Genomic DNA, 18270 nt, shown 5'->3' with positions numbered 1-18270 from the left:
CAAAGTGCTTCAAGGAATACAGTGTATTGATAATTCCAGTTGCTGTTGTCTCAGAAAATTGAATTGAATAAAAAACTGTCTGAGGACAATGACTGAAGGAAGAGCAGTTCATCTGGCACTTCTGCCAATACAGCATAATTTTCATAAACATTTTTATTGTAACAATAGAATCAGTAATTTTGTTGAAATAAAGGGAAACAAATTTTATGAAGTAAATGAATAATGTATGACTCAGATGGTTTTTATTTTATTATTTACTCAAACATCATTAGCCCATCAACAGAACACTGAGACACACAAAGCAATGACCGCACTCAGTCATCACTGATATGACTAACTTGGTCCCATAAAAAAAAACTAGTGTTCAGTCACATGAGAAACAACTATTTTTTTCAAACATGCCATTGTGAAGGTACATTTGACAGGGTAGAAGAAAAAAATATTTTTCTTTTAATGGCTTGTGAGCCTGATTAATAATTTTTTTTTTTCTTTTTAGACAGAATTTCGCTCTGTGGCCCAGGTTGGAGCGCAGTGGTGCAGTCTTGGCTCATTGCAGCCTCAACCTCCCAGGCTCAAGCCATCCTCCTATCTCAGCCTCCCAAGTAGCTGAAACTATAGGCACGCCACCACATCCAGCACATTTTTACATTTTTTGTAGAGACAGGGTCTTGTATGTTGCCCAGGCTGGTCTTGAACTTTTGGGCTCAAGCGATCCTCGCACCTCGGCCTCTTAAAGTGCTGGGATTACAGGCATGAGCCACTGTGCTCAGCCCCTAATTAATACCTTTTAAATAATATTTAGACACATGGTGGGTGGCCTCCATTTGTTCTCTTGTTCCAGGACCCAGAGGCATCAGGAGCCAGCCCAAAGACCTCCGCCAATGGCAAAGTGTTGTACTGACCTTCACACTTCTTCTTTCGAGAGGCTTCAAGGCATGATGGGACAATCACTGGGTTTGAAACAAGATAACCCACTTTAGCTTAATTTTCTTCCATCATCATAAGTCGAAAGGGATCCTGCCTACCTCCCGGCACTGCTTAGAAATCCCATGAAAGAGTGCACAGGTGGCCGGGCACAGTGGCTCTCGTCTGTAATCCCGCCACTTTAGGAGGCCGAGGTGGGTGGATCACTCACAGGAGTTCGAGACCAGCCTGGCCAACATGGTGAACCCCCGTCTCTACTAAAAATACAAAAATTAGCTGGGTGCAGTGGTGCATGCCTGTAATCCCAGTCACTCCGGAGGCTGAGCTCAGGAGAATCACTTGAGCTCATGTTCCTGAGGCAGGAGAATTACTGCCCTCCAGCCTGAGGAACAGAGCGACATTCCGTCCCAAAAAAAAAAAAAAAAGAAAAAACAAAAATGCACAGGCAAGGGCTCCTCCCATGAAGAGGACTGACAGATGGAGACCATTCTTCTTGTGCCCCAAGACCGGGGCTCCTGTGCCTTACCTGCTTTCTAAGGCACTCCTGCTGGATTTTGGTGGCAATTCTAGGTAGTCATTTTTCATTCAGCAGGACTCCTCCTTACTCACAGTTGACCCAAGGACAGCCAAGTGACCTGTGATGTGACATTGTTCACAAAACGAGCTGGAACAGAAAACAGCGTCTTGATCCTACCACTTGTTTCTCTTCTCCTCCCCAGGATATCGTGACCTGCAGTGTGCATTTAACCTAACAGTGCTGCTAAACTCATTGCCTTTCTACTCTGCCTCTCCCCTCTCCTGCAGCACCCTCTCTGTCTCATAAATATAGTCACAATTTTCTCACGGTTTAAGCCAAGAAGCAGTTACAAACTCTAAAGTCTTTTGTCCAATGCATAAAAAAATCTCAGATACTAAATTAGGTAGGTTGTTATCTGGTAGAACTCATGAAATAATCAAATGTTCTTGACAAAATTTAGAACAAAATTTGACCCTGGAAAATGGAGGTGGTAGAAATGAAGTTCACAAAAGGAAACTTACTACAGCAGCAGCTATCATTGGTGAAATTTGATACTGACAAAAATCGATCTATGAACCACAGTCCTGATATAAAATTTAAGGGAAAAAGAATTGGTCCCAATGAAAATAATTTCAGTCCGTTGGAAATGAAAAAGTGGAAAAATTGGAAACAGTTTAACTGAGCTTTTTATACAATTGATCAAGGAATTAAATTGACTTACTGGAGTCCATTCTGGAAAACCCTTTCCCAAGCAAAATTCATCAAAGTCAGAGAACTTCTGAGTTACATATTTGTATTAAAAATATCTCCGTGGGCTGGGTGTGGTGGCTCACACGTGTAATCCCAGCACTTTGGGAGGCGGAGGCAGGCAGATCACTTGAGGTCAGGAGTTCGAGACCAGCCTGGCCAACAGGGTGAAACCCCGTCTCTACTAAAAATACAAAAATTAGCCTGGCGTGGTGGCACACACCTGTAATCTCAGCTGCTCGGGAAGCAGGGGAATCGCTTGAACCTGGAAGGTGGAGGTTGCAGTCAGCTGAGATCATGCCACTGCACTCCAGCCTGGGTGAAAAAGTGAGACTCCGTCTCAACCACAACAACCACCACAAAATCTCCATAGATATTTGGTAGTATGACTGAAGAAAAGAAAGAAAGAAAAATGTCTCCAGTGGATCCTCCATGAGATTTTCATGAAGAACCCAGGAGTGCTGGTCTGTGGTGGGAGCGTCACCCGGGAGGAGTGGAGAGGGCGTGGAGGGGGTGGGAGCGTCACCTGGGAGGAGTGGAGAGGGCGTGGAGGGGGTGGGAGCGTCACCCGGGAGGAGTAGAGAGGGCGTGGAGGGGGTGGGAGCGTCACCCGGGAGGAGTAGAGAGGGCGTGGAGGGAGTAATGGATGGTACCTTTGGGCCCCTCTCCATAAAAATATAGAAAAAATTAGATGATATGACTGCATTGGTATACAGATGAATACAATTCAGGCTGGATTCCTTATTTTAGATTCATTGTTATGTTCCTTTATTCTTCTGATTTCAAAAGAAATGAAAATTAAACATTTTTAAGGGCTCCTAAGAAGTATTGTGGGCCCTAGGCACTGTGGCTAACAGATAACTTGGCCCTGGTGGGGTCCCAGGTCAAGGGGAAGCAGAAACGTCTGGGTGAACCTGGGGTGGGTGGGGTGGAGAGAAGAGGTGGGGCTGTTTCTGCATCTCCTTAGCGGACAGTGCCCGTGCAACCGTCCCAGCCCAGCCTTCCCATGGACAGATGCTCTGCTCTTCCCAGGCCAGGGTGTTCATTCATGTGTCTCTTCGCAGTGGATCTTTCACCTCTTAAGACGCCCTGAGTTCATTTCTGTATTGCAATAAAGAGCTCAGCTGAAACAAACACCCCGTCCTAATGTCCCCTCCTGAAAGTGGTGAAGCCCCTCCCAGAGCAAACTCATTTCATGGCTGTCCAGCCTTGGTTGCATCATCCACTGCAGAGGAGAGCCAGCTGGACATGTGTTTTCCTCTCTGATCTAGCTATGAGCTATTTGGGGCTGAGACTGGGTCTTTCTCTTTTGACCTAGCCCGCTACCATTAAAACCCATCAACATGCCAGTCTGAGTGCCTGTTGCGTGCCAGACCCTGTATCCTAGGCTCTAGCAGGACCACATTAACCCAGACACAGCCCTTCTCTCAAGGGATTTATCCAGGGCTCACTGAGGATGGTTTCTGAGCTTCAGCATTGACATCTGGACTGAGTAACTCTTGGTTGTGGGGGGTTGTCCTGTGCATTGTAGGATGTTTAGCGGCATCCCTGACCTCTCCCACTAGATGCCAGGGGCATTACCTCCCTCCAATCTGTGACTAAAAGAAATGTCTCCAGGCATCGCCAAATGTTCCCTGGGAAGCAAAATAGCTCCCGGGTAAGAGCAACAGCTTGGGGAATGGGTGTCGACAATCAAGTCAGAGAGGACTCAGGGAGCATACTGTAGTGCCGACACACCTGTGGCTAGGAAAGGAAGGGTGAGGGATGTGGGTCTGGTTGTAGGTGTGGGGCTATCAGGGATGCTTCATGGAAGAAGGGGCTGTTTAACTTGGGCCTTGGAGCTGGGCAGACCTCTGGAAGAACTGACAGTAGTATGGAGGAGGAGAATTGAGAGAACTTCTGCCAAGTAAAACTGAGGAGAAATAAGCTCATGTTCCTGCAGAAATGATTGGGCTTAGATACTAGGTAGATCTCATTATCAAATGGAGGGTGGAGGCAGGCATAAATACCTAGAACATTCTGCACAATACATGGGTTACCCATGGGCTAAATCTGATCTGAAGATATATATTACTTGGTCTATCTGGTAATTTAATTTATGAAATGACTTTAAATGGTACCCACCATTCCTTATCATCCATGGACTCAATTATTCACTTACAAATTTTCACCTGCCTGGTTTCTGAAGTATTGTGAGTTTGTAGTTTGAATTTTTAAATATAAAAAATGTAGTGATTTTTCACTTGGGGTTTGTGGACCCTTTTCAGATCTTCATATGAAATTCAGAGTTATCTGGAGGCCCAAAAATTGTGGATAAGGACCTTAAATGTACTTAAATTCTCTGAACATTATTCTGGTGAGAGAGTCCCTGGCTTTTGTAGAGTTTTGCGAAGGGTCACCCCTTAGCCTCCTGAAAGAGGCCTGGTTGGGTGGACAGAGGTCTCTGCAGGGCACTGGAGGAACTCTGTGCAATCAGCCAAGAAGAGACCCAGGGCTGACTTCTGTAACCTTTGCCTCTCGGTCTGTTTTAAATCAGTTGGTGATTTTAAAAAAATGAATACACTATGAGATCTGTTGGCAGTTACAGTAAGCACTGTGACTGTCACCAGAGGGCTGGGCACGTTGGTTGAAGGCAGCTATGCAAAGTGAGTAACTTTGAGAACCAGAGAGGAAGCCTTAGATTAGTGATCTCTTCCCCCCATTAAGAGGCAGCTCTGGAGGACAAGGAGCCAGAAGGGGAGACAAGAATTGTGTCGTGGAGGTGGGAGTCAGGCTGGGAGAATGCGGGAGGCTGGTGTGAGCCCCACAAGGCCTCTCTCCCCTGGCCAGGGCCCGCTGGCTGTGCTGCCTCCCAGCAAACCATTCTCAAAGGAGGATCTGGTTACTCCAGTTACATTGAGGTGTAGATGATGAAAACAACTTACAAATTAGTCTGCATTTTAACCGCAATCATGGTTCAGCCCAAGTCTCTGATTTCAGGCATAGCTTGCTAGGGGTTGAGGGAAAGGTAGGGAAGACCTTTGGGGAGGGGCCTGCAAGGTGGGGTGATGGAAGAGGCAGGAGGCCTGTTCTTGGACCCAAAAGCTTTTCCTCAAGTGGGAGCTGGAATTGTTCTTTGAGACACAACACTGAAGTGTTTCTTCTGTGTGGTTCCACCATGGACAGACTTCTTTGCATTGAAAACACAGCAATGGAGTGTGATTTTCCTGGCTTCTCTTGGTTTTCTACCACTCCTACCTCTCTGCAGCTTCTGCCTGAGCATCTGCTGGGCCCACCAGGCCTGGGCTAAGCTCTGGACTCCCCGAGGTGGTAGTCAGGCTGCACTGTGTGTGTGTGTGTGTGTGTGTGTGTGTGTGTGTGTGTTATGGGCACACGCACATGGGTCTGGGCCTCACCTTGACCCTGAGAGCTTCCTGAAGGGCCTAGAGCACCTTAGGAACCAGGAGAAAGGCACCTACTATAATTAATGAAGGTGAGCAAGTATTCTGCAGATAGCCGAGCCCCAGCGACGGGGGGCATCACACATTTTCCTTTCTTCTCTTCACACTCTCCCAGCCTCTCTCCTGACCATTCTTTGAGCTTTGCTCTCTGCTTCCCAACAAAAAAGAACGCTAGACACCAGTTAGTTCTCAACCTTGGCCAAACATTAGTGTCGGCTGGGTAGTCAGTGGAATCAGCTGGTAGACTTTCATCAGTCCAAGAACTGATTAGATCAGAATCCCTGGCAGGAGTGGCCCAGACATCAGTGTTTTTAAAACTTTTTAAAGGCTTTAATTTCTAGAGTAGTTGTAGGTTCATAGCAAAATTGAGGAAGGGACAGAGATCTCCCACATAACCTCTGCCCCCAACACGTGCACAGCCTCCCTCATTATCAACGTCCCCTGCCTGCATCGGTGACTTTTAGAACTCCCCAGGTGATTCCAGTGTGCAGGCAAATTTGAGAATCAGTGCTCTAGAAGAACTTCTTAAACTTCACTGTGCACAGCAATTGCCTGGGATCCTGGTAATGTGTTAAATGCATATTCTGATTCAGCAGGTTTGGGATGGAGCTGGAGATTCTTCATTCCAGCAAGCTCCCGGGTCACGCTGATGCTGGAGAATGCAAAGAACATGGTCAAAGTGTTGTGAGGCGAACTCTAGCCCCCAGCCCCCTCTCCATTCTGTGGGATCCTTCATCCATCCATCCATCCATTCACTCATCCATCCATCCACCTATCCATCCAGTTAACCAACCAGTATCTGTTGGTGTGCCAGGGCCTGTGCTAAGGTGCTGGGTATGAGATGGAGACCAAGGAGTCAAGCCCCTGTCTTCAAGAAGGTCACATTCCAGTGGGGGAAGAGAGGCAGTGTGCAGGTTAACCCACATGAGGACAGGTCCTTAGAGCAAGGTATTATGATAAGGAGCACCTGAGTGTCCACCTTGGCTGGCTGGGCAGAGATGGCCTCACCAAGGAATTGACATTGGACCTGATGACGGAGTGAGGAGAAGCAGCCAGCCCCATGAAAACTCGAGAGCCAGGGTTCCAGGCAGGAGGAGCGTGGCAGTCTATGAAGCCCTCCGAGGGAGTCCAGTGGGGGATGGAGGAGGCTGAGACTGAGGGAGGGGAGGGGCAGGGGACAGTTCACTGAGGGCCTTGTAGGCCTGCTGAGGAATTTCGATTCCATTTTCAGGCAATGGGAAGCCATTGGAGAGTTTTGAACAGCTGATTTTTTTTTTTTCCCAAAACAGTGACTCTGCTGGCTATGTGGACACAGGCTTGCAGGCAGGGAGGCAGAGGCAGAAATCCCATTGGCAAACAAAGTGGCATCTGAAATGTCACACACACACACACACACACACACACACCCCAAATCCTGTTTCCTCCACATACCTTAAAATGGAAGCAGTGTCCTTGGAAGAAGCACTGCTCTCAGGCTCAGGAGAAGACCCAGTCTTTAAAGACTCCTTTGGGAATGTCCAGACTTCCCACTTCAGACAGTGGCCCTTCTGCCATCCACAGCTGGACATCCTTGATTCCCCATTACTCCTCACTCCCTACAGCCATTGCACTGGCTCTGCCATGTGTCCTAGTCAACCCACCTCTCTCCTCCCCTCCTCAGCCCTGGCCCCCCTTCCCTCTCACCACAGCTCTGGCATCCATCTCCTTAGGAGGCTTCCTGCTTCCACTCCTGTCCCTACAATCCTGTGTCCACACAGCCACGGAGTCATCAAGATGTGAAAAGGCAAAGTCACTGGCTGCACACCCCACAGCTGGCCAGCAGGGGGCAGTTGACCCCTGACACGACGCGGCTTTTCTTACGGCTACTGGAACATGAATCGCGGGGAGGCACTCAGGGTATTTCCCAGGAATAAAATATAACTATCTTAAAGTTTATGGAGTAATTGGCACCTGAAGATGGAATGTTTTTGGCCAGGGATGGTGGCTTATGCCTGTAATCTTAGCACTTCGGGAGGCTGAGGTGGGTGGTTCACTTGAGGTCAGGAGTTCGAGACCAGCCTGGCCAACATGGTGAAACCCTGTCTCTACTAAAAATACAAAAAATAGCCAGGCACGATAGCACATGCATGTAGTCCAAGCTACTCGGGAAGCATCTGTGTGCTGGTTCTATTGTCAGATCTGATTTTATATATATATATATATATATTTTTTTTTTTTTTTTTTTGGAGACAGAGTCTCACTCTGTCTCCCAGGCTGGAGTGCAGGGGCCCCGCCTCCCAAGTTCAAGCAATTCTCCTGCCTCAGCCTCCTGAGTAGCTGGGATTACAGGCTGCTCCACCACACCTGGCTAATTTTTGTATTTTTAATAGAAACAGGGTTTTGCCATGTTGGCCAGGCTGGTCTCGAACTCCTGACCTCAAGTGATCCGCCTGCCTCGGCCTCCCAAAGTGCTGGGATTACAGGCATGAGCCATCACACCCCACAAAAAAACATATTTTTAAAAATTAAAATACAGCTTTAAATAAAACAACCAGGCAACATGTAGACAGGCCTTTGGGTGGGTTCCTGTTGGTGAGAGCTCAGATGGAATGAGACAGAGAAGTGCTGACAGTTGAGGCAAAACAGAAACACAAGAGAACGGCCCCATTTCCCCTCTCCTTTCATGCCAAGCCTAGGGCCAAAGGAGACGAGACATGACCCTGCCTGAGAGCACACCAGGAAGCTCTTTTCCAGATTCCCATAGATGTGAAGGCACCAAGATGAAGAGAATCCAACTGCAAGTCTACAGACCTGGGTTTTACTCCAGCTTCGTCACCAGGACGTTGACCCCAGACAACCATCACACACCCACGCCGCTGCTCCGCCACTGAGAGGAGGTGTCCACTCGGCCAGTCTCTTAGGGCCATTCTGAGGATAAAATATTTCATTATTTTCATGAAACGAGCCTAAAAAGTATAACATAGGAAGGTTCTTTGGAATCTTATTAATTCAAACTCTAATTTGGAATTTGTAAAATTTTACACGGTTTCATTTTTCACAGCAAAGAATAAAATTGTGTACCTCCCAAAGCTGTCACTTCATGGACTCAGAGAGGGCAGAGACTTCATCTCACTCATCACTGTGGCCCTTGCAGCCAGCACAGGGCCTGATAACTGTTTGCTGTGCATCTGTGTATTCACTCATGTGTGTCTGTGTTTTTGCACGTATTAAACACACGCGGTGTACATTTTAATTTATAATAGAGGCAGCTTTTTGAAAGTCCACTAGGGAAGACAGCAAATAGCAGGAGAGGGCTGGAGAGAGGTTAGAGGGGTTTTTATGTTGGGTTATTCAAAAAATAATGTCAATGGAAGTTGAAGAAATGGGGGCACATGCTAAGAGACTCAATTGCTGGAAAAAGCTTCCTGTATCTGCTTCTGGACTTTTCTAATCATTTAGTGGAGCAAATACCAATTTCAGCAGTTCTGATATAGAGTCCACAGATGAAATGGACTAATTTTCTTATCTGGAGAATGTGGGAGAGCTCTGGGGCTGAGATCTGCCTCCCTGGTTGAGCCCACTATGTAGAAGGTGGAGTCAGGAGATAGTGGATTGTAGTTATTGCTTGGGGACGATGGGTCAGAACTTGGAATTTGGAGTCAGACATACCTGGGCTTGAGACCTTGTTGTCAAATAACTAAATGGTTTCTGGCAAGTTGTTAACTTCTCTGAGTTTGTTTTTCCATCTGTGAAGTTCACATACTTCCTCCCAAGGTTGTCAAAAGGATTAGAAAGAACACCCGTGGAGTCTTCTAGCAAGAACCCGACCCACTGCAGGAGCTCGGACACTCTGGCTCTTCGTGTTGGCCCCACTGCTCTGCCTGTGATTTTGGAAAGGAAGGGCCATCCAAAGCTTAACCCCAGAGAAGAGCACTCCAGGCCAGTCAGCTGTGGACTCGGTTCTTTATGTTGACTAGTTATGACTCGTGACAGGGACAGGTCTCATCTTTGCTTTTGGCAGGTAGCACAATCAGTAGGAAGGTGTTCAATAAATACGTAGTGAAAAGAACTGCATGAGCTTCAGCAAGCTCCTTAACCCATTTATGTCAGAGGTTACAATTTTTTGAATTTTTGCATGAATGAAAAACCGGACCTTGGCGATGACCTTGAGCAGTAGGATATAAATAACTCCCACATGCTTAGCGTTCCAATAATGGAACACTAGGCAGCAGTGTTTCCTTTTCTCACCTACCAGGAGTTGGGCTTCCAGGGTCATGGTGAGCAATTAATGAGAGTTAGTTTGAGGAGCACCTGTAATGGTGCCTGTTTCCTCTTCCTATTCCTAAATACTGGTTAGCAAGAATCACTAACCCAGGATCATGGTTTCCTGTACCTGAGACACTAAAACCTACTACAAGCTCATGAGAAGCTGCGCAGGTAATTTCTTCTGATGGATATTTCCAGATGGAGAGAGTGCCTCTCTGTGTTGCCTGCAGTAGCTGAGAAGATAGACAGACACTTTCCCTAAGACTATCTTGCCATATAGGATAGGATTTGGGAATCTGTTTGGGGCCTCCCACTGTATTCAATTGAATTGCAGAGATTTAACTTCATTGGTGTTAAAAAGGAAAGATGACAGAATAACAGGCATTAAATTAAGATCATGCATCTTTGCTATGTGTTTGCTTAAAAACAAGACCTCTTCCTCACCCCACTTCAGAGATTTACTTCCTCCTCTAGTCCCCAAAGAGATGAACTCTCTTTACTAGATTTCCTGAACTGGAATGGAGCAGCCATTCTTATCTCAGTGATTTCACTAGGTGCTGACAGAACAGGGCAAAATCCCAGGGAGACACCAGCTCTTCTGACATTAAGCTTAAGATGCAATGAGCTTTGTGTTGCTTAAGAATATCTTATCTAAACTGAGTATTTAATACCAGTCCACTGCTCTATTTCTGGTCCTTCACAGGACTTTTTTTCTGCCCCTTTTGCTGTTCTCTTTACTACTGCTCTTTGATGGCTTGCTTTGCAGTACTGTCATTTTGTGAAATCCTCCTAGAAAAGGATTAGCAAAATTACACAGTGTTGCTGCTACTTAACATTCAGGAAATGCAGCATACGCATGCAAGTTATCAATCATTCTTACCAGATGGTAAATGTATCACTTTTCACTAGAAATTGAGCAGCAAACATTCAAATTCATCACCAATACAACATTTACATTCACATCCATTTTCAGTTTGACATCCTTAATGAGCTGGTATAATGAAAATCAATATTTTATCCCTATATTGTTGACTATTTGTAAGTTACAATAATGCAGACTTGGGATTAAAAAATTATCATTAAACAAAATCTCACCACTACTTGCACTTTTATATACTCTGTATGTATACTTCCCCACCCCCACCCCAGTACCCCAGAATTCTGCATTTGGAATGAGATAATGAAAATAGCATACAGGTAAGAAGAAAAATCTAGAAGTTTATGTTGTTTTTACCACTGCTTATATTTAGTAGTTACCTTTTGTTAGTTTATTACAAACTTTGAGAGCAGAGTTCTCTATTTACTGGATTGTTCCATGAAGCAACTGAAGTCTATGGGGTCAAAGAGTAAATTCTTTTTTTTATCGAGATGGAGTCTCACTCTGTCACCCAGGCTGGAGTGCAGTGGCATGATCTCAGCTCATTGCAACCTCTCCCTCCAGGGTTCAAGCGATTCTCCTGGCTCACCCTCCTGAGTAGCTGGGATTATAGGCATGCACCACCACACACCTGATTGTTTTGTATTTTTAGTAGAGATGGGGTTTCACCATGTTGCCCAGGCTGGTCTTGAACTCCTGACCTCAGGTGATCCGCCCACTTCAGCCTCCCAAAGTGCTGGGATTACAAGCTTGAGCCACTACACCTGGCCTGAGTAAATTCTTGATGCTCTAATGGCTGAGCCAGGGAGCTCTGTATTCTGAGTCCCAAGTCTAGATTTCTGCCCAACTAATGTCCCCTTGAGATTTGAGTTTTGTCCTTCAATGATCATCATCAAATTAAATGGCAACACTTTGAGTGGTTGTTACTGACTGACTTGTGTCCCCCTCACCACTCACACGTTAAGTCCTAACTCCCCGGCATCTCAGAATGTGACTGTATTTACAGACAGGCCTTTAAAGAAGTAATTAAGGTAAAATGAGGTCGTATGAGTGGGCCCCAGACACAGAGAACACAGTTGGAGAGACAACCTTGAGATACAGCAATAAGGCACCATCTGAAAGACATGTGAGAGGTCTTGGAAGAAACCAAACCTACCAACATCTTAATCTTGGTCTTCAAGCCTCCAGAATTGTGAGAAGAATAAATTTCTGGTGTAAGCCACCCGGTCTGTGGTATTCATTATAGCAGCTCTAGCAAGCTAATACAATAGGGTCCAGATTGGAGGAAAATGCAGAATTTACACTGTATTTTCCTCTATAATGGAGACATGTTATTAATTAGGGCTCATTTGTTGCAAGTAACAGAAACTAAATCCAGCCAACTTCAGCAAATGTAATAATTTATCTTAAGGATACAGTAGTATCTCATGGAACCTGAGAGGAATACAGCTGGCCTCAGAAGGGCATTGGATCCAGGGCCTGGAGCATTGTCAAGATTCTGTTTTTTCAACTCTGCTTTTCACTGTGTATCTGCTTTAGTTTTTTAATCCATCCCATTTTGAATTCCTGGGGAAAAGACTGATTGGCCAGCCAGCTTGACTGAGGGGGATTAGCCCCTCATCTAAGTCATGCCAGAGGAGGCAGGGTCACAAGGCACACAGTGGCCGCCAGAGCCTGTGGCTATGAAGGGAAGGAGCACTCATCAGACTACCAAGTAAGTTCTCTGGAGTATGGAGGGCCTACCCCCTCTCAAGGGCAATGGGGAGATGAACATGAGATGCTCAGTGCGCTAAGGCAGAACAGCCAAAATATTAACAGTTTGGCTACAAGTAGCAAAATCAAAGCAAGAGCAGCTGGAGAGCTCATTCAGCCCAAGACTGCTTGCAACCTTATGGCCATTTCTCAACTGAAGACGGTGGAGAAGGAAAAGCTGCCAAGAATGTTGATTAGTAGCCTGTCAAAATCTGTGCACCCATCAGCTGGAAAAAGTTGATTGGTGATCAATTGTAATTCCATTATATAAATGGTGCAGAATGTTCATAACCCAAAAAATACTGTGCAGTGAAACATAACATGAAGCCAGACTCTGGTCTCTGGTTTTCTCTGTTTGGGAGGTTAAATCATTATTCTCTGAGAAGGAGGTAAACATTAAATAATGCTAATCGCTCTGAAGAAGCAAGTAAAGAAAATATATGAGGGACAAACTCTCACATAAATCTAAATAAAAAATGGTTACCAAGTCTGAATGAGCATGGGAAAGGCCATCCTCTCACCTGGCATGGGCACCTGTTTTTGCTCAGGTTACTCTTTCCTCTTCTTCCACCTGGACTCCACCCCTGGAACACCAGTTTAGGCTCTGTGTCTTCCCTAACACCTTCCCTGAGCACACAATTTAGCATTTTATTTTTCTTAAAGTGTTTAGTATACACTGTGTTCCCCCTTGTAGGCTAAGGCTCCTTAGGATTAAAGCCCATGTATACTGTTTGTTCCCACACATTGTCTGACAGGGCTTGGTATGCCTTTGATGAACTACATTTGTTGTCTTTACTTCTGGTCATGGGTTGAACAGGAAATGGTCAGAAATCTGCTTGCTGGGCTCAAATAACCTTAGAATAATTTGAGAAGCAAGAGAAATATCCAGGTATATTCTTTTTAAGATAAAAACTTTATTTTACAATTTTATAAAGCGGCTTTACATTAAGCACAAACAATCCATTTACTTTGTATAGAAACAAAATACCTTTCCATCTGCAAAAAATCAAGTTTTGCTGTATATAAAACTAACATGTGCACATTGTGCTTAAACTGCAAAGTCTGTACAGCTTTACAAAGGACTACCCTTCAGAAAGGCATCCTGTAAACACGTTATTGCATATTTAACACATGGTATATAACCCACATGTACAGTGGAAGAGAAACAAGAAAAGCAACCACAAGGAGGATGAAAATAGCAGCTTTCAGTGAGAGTCTGCACTGAGAAAGGAAAAGGAGCCACATCTGGAGAGTTGTGCTTGTGTCATTTTTGCATTTGCTTCTGTGCACTGGATGGTTCTTGGATGAAGCTTTTATGTACAGTAACTCCTAAAAGGTCAAACTTGACCTTCATCCAGAAACTTTTGGCTGGTTTTACAAATGAAGTAGCAATAGATGTAACCTCAAAGTGAACTCAAGTGGAAAAACAAAAACAAAACAGAACAAAACAAAAACAAACCTAATACCTATAATCTTAAAGCAAAGAAAAATTTAAAGAAACAAAACAATAAAATTTAAAAATACCCTCCCCATTCTAAGCTCAGAATAAGTAAACATTTTACATAATTTAAAACCCTAGAAAATTCTGTAGTTCTTTAGAGGCAAAAATGCAATGGATAGTGTAGGGCAGTGTTCCTCCCTGTACGCCCCCAGCTCCCCTGCGTCAGAATCACCTGAATGCTCATTACAAATGCAGACTATCAGACTTCACAGGCAGATCTACTGACTCTGGGATCTGCATTTCAATAAGCTCCCAAGTGATGCTGAGGCATTTTAAAGTTTGAGAACCACTGGTCTGTACTGACAATGCTGCTATAGGCTCAACTCCTCCTCTTAGAAAATTCTGGCATCACAAGACAAATCGAGTTGCTGTTGCAATGTGGAAGGCAGTGTAAAACCAACAGCAAGGAAATCACAATGCTATTTCTAGATCAAAAAGTCTTTCCTTCTTCAGTGGAAAAGGACAGCCACATTGTTAAGGCACGGTATTTGTCACAGAAGCAGTACCATACTGTTATCATCGAGTCTCATAATCTGAAGACCGGTATGCAAACAAAGCAGACGTATGAACCATTCTTAATAATAACAAATATGGGGAAGTAAGAAAGGTTCCCAGATTGGAGAAAGTTTATTTTGAACATTGGCACTGGGAATAAAAATTAGGGGAGACCAGATATTCTTGCTGAGACATCTAACATATATGAAATGCAAAGGTCAAAAGCTAGGGGTAAGCCTAATAACTCAAAAGTGTTTTTATTGTGAGCAAAATTAAGAAGAGTGTGGTCACATCAATTGGGAGTTCAAGCTTACTTTTCTATGGTCAGTTTAATGTCTTCAGTGCAGATCTGTATCTTCTTTGCTTCTGCCCTCTTTGATGCTAACATATATATATATATGTTTTCCAGTTTCTAAGTAGTGCTTGGTAGTTTCAATTCAATTAAAATATAGTGTGTAAGCAGGTAACCTACCTGGCTCCTAAATGTGCACTTGATACAGGTCACAGATAAATGCATTGTGTTTGTCAGACTCGGTCCCCTGAAAGTGTAGGGTATCATATTTTCAAACTGTATAAGATATACTATTGATTTAGTGTACTGTCACAGCAAAATCAACATCCCTCGGTTTTATTTAATGCCTGAAGCCCTATAGCAGACACTGCCCATTGTATGGGGGCTCTGAAATCTATTTATGTGCGGTATAGGAGAATATATATACCGAAATAAAGATCTGATTACACATAAATGCAGTAACATCTCTTCTATCTAATAGCTAGAATAACTTAAAATTAAATTAAAAAAAAAACCATTGATGCACAGACTCACTAGTTTAGGAAGCTGATGATCAAGAATGATCTTGGTAGGAAAAAAAAAAACTTTGCTATGATTCTTGTATGTAGTATTTGATCTAATATTTTTATTTAAAGCGGGAAAAATCCTAAAAAAATAAAATATGGTGGTGGCCTTAAAGCTACTAGCTCCTTTCCAAATTTAGATTTGTAATAAGTTTCCGAAATAATGTCCCAAAAATATCTCTCTCAAAATATATAAAACTCCAAGGTATAGTCTGAAATAAAATACAAAATTCTAGATAGTGACAAAAAGAAACTGTCACAATGGGGGTTGGGGAGGGATATACTGATTATCAAACTTTTACTGATTGTAGATCAAGTTTCAAAACAGAAACATTTTTGTAATTTCTTGTGCAGTCAACAGGTTTCATTTTAGTTGTGCTTACATTATATAACTGTGAAGCCTGAACACTGGTTGTGTTTTTAATTTACACATTTCAAGAAAACCATAATTAAATATTCACCATATACAACAAATTGAACAAATGCAACAAATACTCATTTGCTCCCAAGAAATTAATCTATAGAAATGAAACATCTTTTTTAAAAGTTGAACACAGTCTGCTATCCAGGCTACAAGTACATATTTACTGTATTACAGCACATTATTTTTTTAAAGTCTGCTTTCAACATAAATATAAATAATCACATTTTAAAAGAGCTCCATACTAAGTTTTCAGGTAAGTGCTAGACAGTTGGCCAGTAGCAACTACTTACCATTATCTTTCTCACAAAGAGTGACTAGACTATCTGCGAAACTGTATAGGGTGATGGGCGAGACAAAGTGAAACATCTTTGTTCAGCCCATTGATTGAACATTGTGTTCTAAATGCCACCTACACGTCTAAATACCCAACCCATGGAATGCAATTATTTTAGAAGGCTGGTTTTAAGGATCACTTATCACTTTGATAGAATCCACAAAAACCTAGTACATAACCTTTTAAAATGTGCCTATGCTCTCCTGAGACAGAGCCTGTAGTTTCTGTGTACAGCAGAGGCTGAAGTATAATTTTGGTTGTGAGCTCTAGTTGTGCTTTGCCCTGCTGCCTTTAAGGTAGCTTTTCCACCTCTTGACAAATTCTTTGAAGATCGGGGACTCATCAATGGTACTGAGTAGCTGCAACTGATTGATGTGGGTGGTATGATAGTCCCAGCGAGCCAGGTTAGGAGCGATGCCAAGCATGAAGTGACGGAGGTCATAGATGGTTCCTGAGCCAGTGTCATACAAGGGCAGCATGGCTTTGAGAGATTCCATGCCACGCTCATACAAGGACCTTGCTTCTTTTCCGAGTTTTTCCCCTGCAGTTTCTTTTAAGTCATACAGCCCAATTAAAGAATACATAAAGCCATTTAAAACAAAAGAGCTAGGTGTGGTTGGATATTCTTCATACCAGTCATGTTTATTCATAAACACAGCTTTAACTCCATGCTGCTCAGATAGAAACTTATAAGGGGCTGTTGCCCTTAAAGCTGAATTGAGGAATATATGGTCTTTTGTTAACAGATAGGCCCTGACTAATGTAGAAATGGCTTGCCCTTGCGCCATGGCAGAATACCATCCTGGCTCTAAAGACTTGAACCCTTCCCCTAACTTACGGGTCACCATAATTGGCCAGCCACCTTTCTCATCCTGGTTCCTTACTAGCCAATCACTAGCAGCAAAAAATGCAGCCATGTGGGCTGTGGTAGAGATGGTAATGTTGTCGAGGAATCCCTTACCTTTTGCAATCAACCTAACCACCTTCTTGGGCATTATTTTGGTTGGCTTGACAGCTTTTGTGTTTGAAAGACCCACTCCTTTCCTGAGGTCAGTGACCAGGTCCCTGGTAACTGTGCTCCATGAAGTTCTGGGCCCAATGCCATAGTATATATCTCTTTCTTTAAAAGCAATTAGCTGAGCATTTGAGACATAATGTATAGTGAAGAGCTGATTCTTTTCTGTGGTCTCTAGAACCACGGACACGCTTCCATTTGTCAAGAACTTGAGGTCGAATGAAATAATAAAATCTTTCGTGTTTCCCAGTTGCAAGGATACACCTTCACTGGTTTCTGCAGGGGAGAATATACCAACAGACTGGTTAGAAGAAAAGCACTTTTGTATTTGAAATCAAATTGCAATTCATCCTTGAAAACCCTGACCACACAAAATTAACCCTTAAATATTTTCAGTATCAGATCATTTGTAATTTTATTTTTTACTAAATTAACCAAAAACAAATGAAAGAATTGGTGAGTTCATGATGGCTTGTGAGCATCAGATCAAAGCTCTTACCATTTGCCCTGTCTAGTTTATAGTAGAGGATTAAGAGTAAATGGCTAAGGTACTGTAGATCAAAACTGCCTTTCCTAAATCTAATACTAGCTGATCAGTAAAATCAATGACTATTCTAGTATACCTATTCTGCAAACAGGAAAAAAAGAAAAAGCCAAAAGCTGGCTCAGCACATAATATTGCAAGAAAGAAGCTAGAAGAAATGGTTACTATACATGAATTTTAAATTATTTAGCATTTAATATGTACTTACTATGTTCTAGGGGCTTTACATCTATTTACTCATTTAATCCCCTGAACAATTACAAGGGTAGGTGCTATTACTGTTCCTACTTTATGGATGAGGAACTGAGACACAAGGAAGTAACTTGCCCAAGGTACAAGACTTGAACCCGGGTTGCCTGGTCTTGCTCCACAACACACTATTAATTTGATTTCGAAAATGATAGATTTGCTTTCACATACTTGCTAGAAGTGCTAACAAAATTTCTGGAAATTAAGCAATGGGCTCATGTATACAACAAAAAGTGAGAGAATGGTGGAGTGGGCAGGGTAAAGCACAGGATTTGGAGTTTAAAAACCTCAGATTTGAATTTTTGTTCAACCACTAGCTTTGAGAAGTCTGGCAAGATGCAGTTTCTTTGA

General features: G+C 43.4%; 1 protein-coding gene across 4 annotated transcripts in view; it reads right to left on the bottom strand.

The window, feature by feature from the left end:
• Positions 1-14516: 14516 nt before the first annotated feature.
• Positions 14517-18270, bottom strand: part of GLCE (glucuronic acid epimerase) — a 121657-nt gene continuing 117903 nt past the window's right edge. For all 4 annotated transcript variants that reach the window (XM_038010093.2, XM_008016093.3, XM_073012276.1 and 1 more), the window contains one exon: positions 14517-17402. In XM_038010093.2, the coding sequence (XP_037866021.1) occupies positions 16378-17402 (1025 nt within the window). In that variant the 3' untranslated portion in view covers positions 14517-16377. The remainder of the gene's footprint in view (positions 17403-18270) is intronic.

The sequence above is a fragment of the Chlorocebus sabaeus genome, chromosome 26 (assembly GCF_047675955.1).
Source record: "Chlorocebus sabaeus isolate Y175 chromosome 26, mChlSab1.0.hap1, whole genome shotgun sequence".
In the NCBI taxonomy this organism is placed as follows: domain Eukaryota; kingdom Metazoa; phylum Chordata; class Mammalia; order Primates; family Cercopithecidae; genus Chlorocebus; species Chlorocebus sabaeus.
This window is presented reverse-complemented; position numbering and strand designations above follow the sequence as displayed.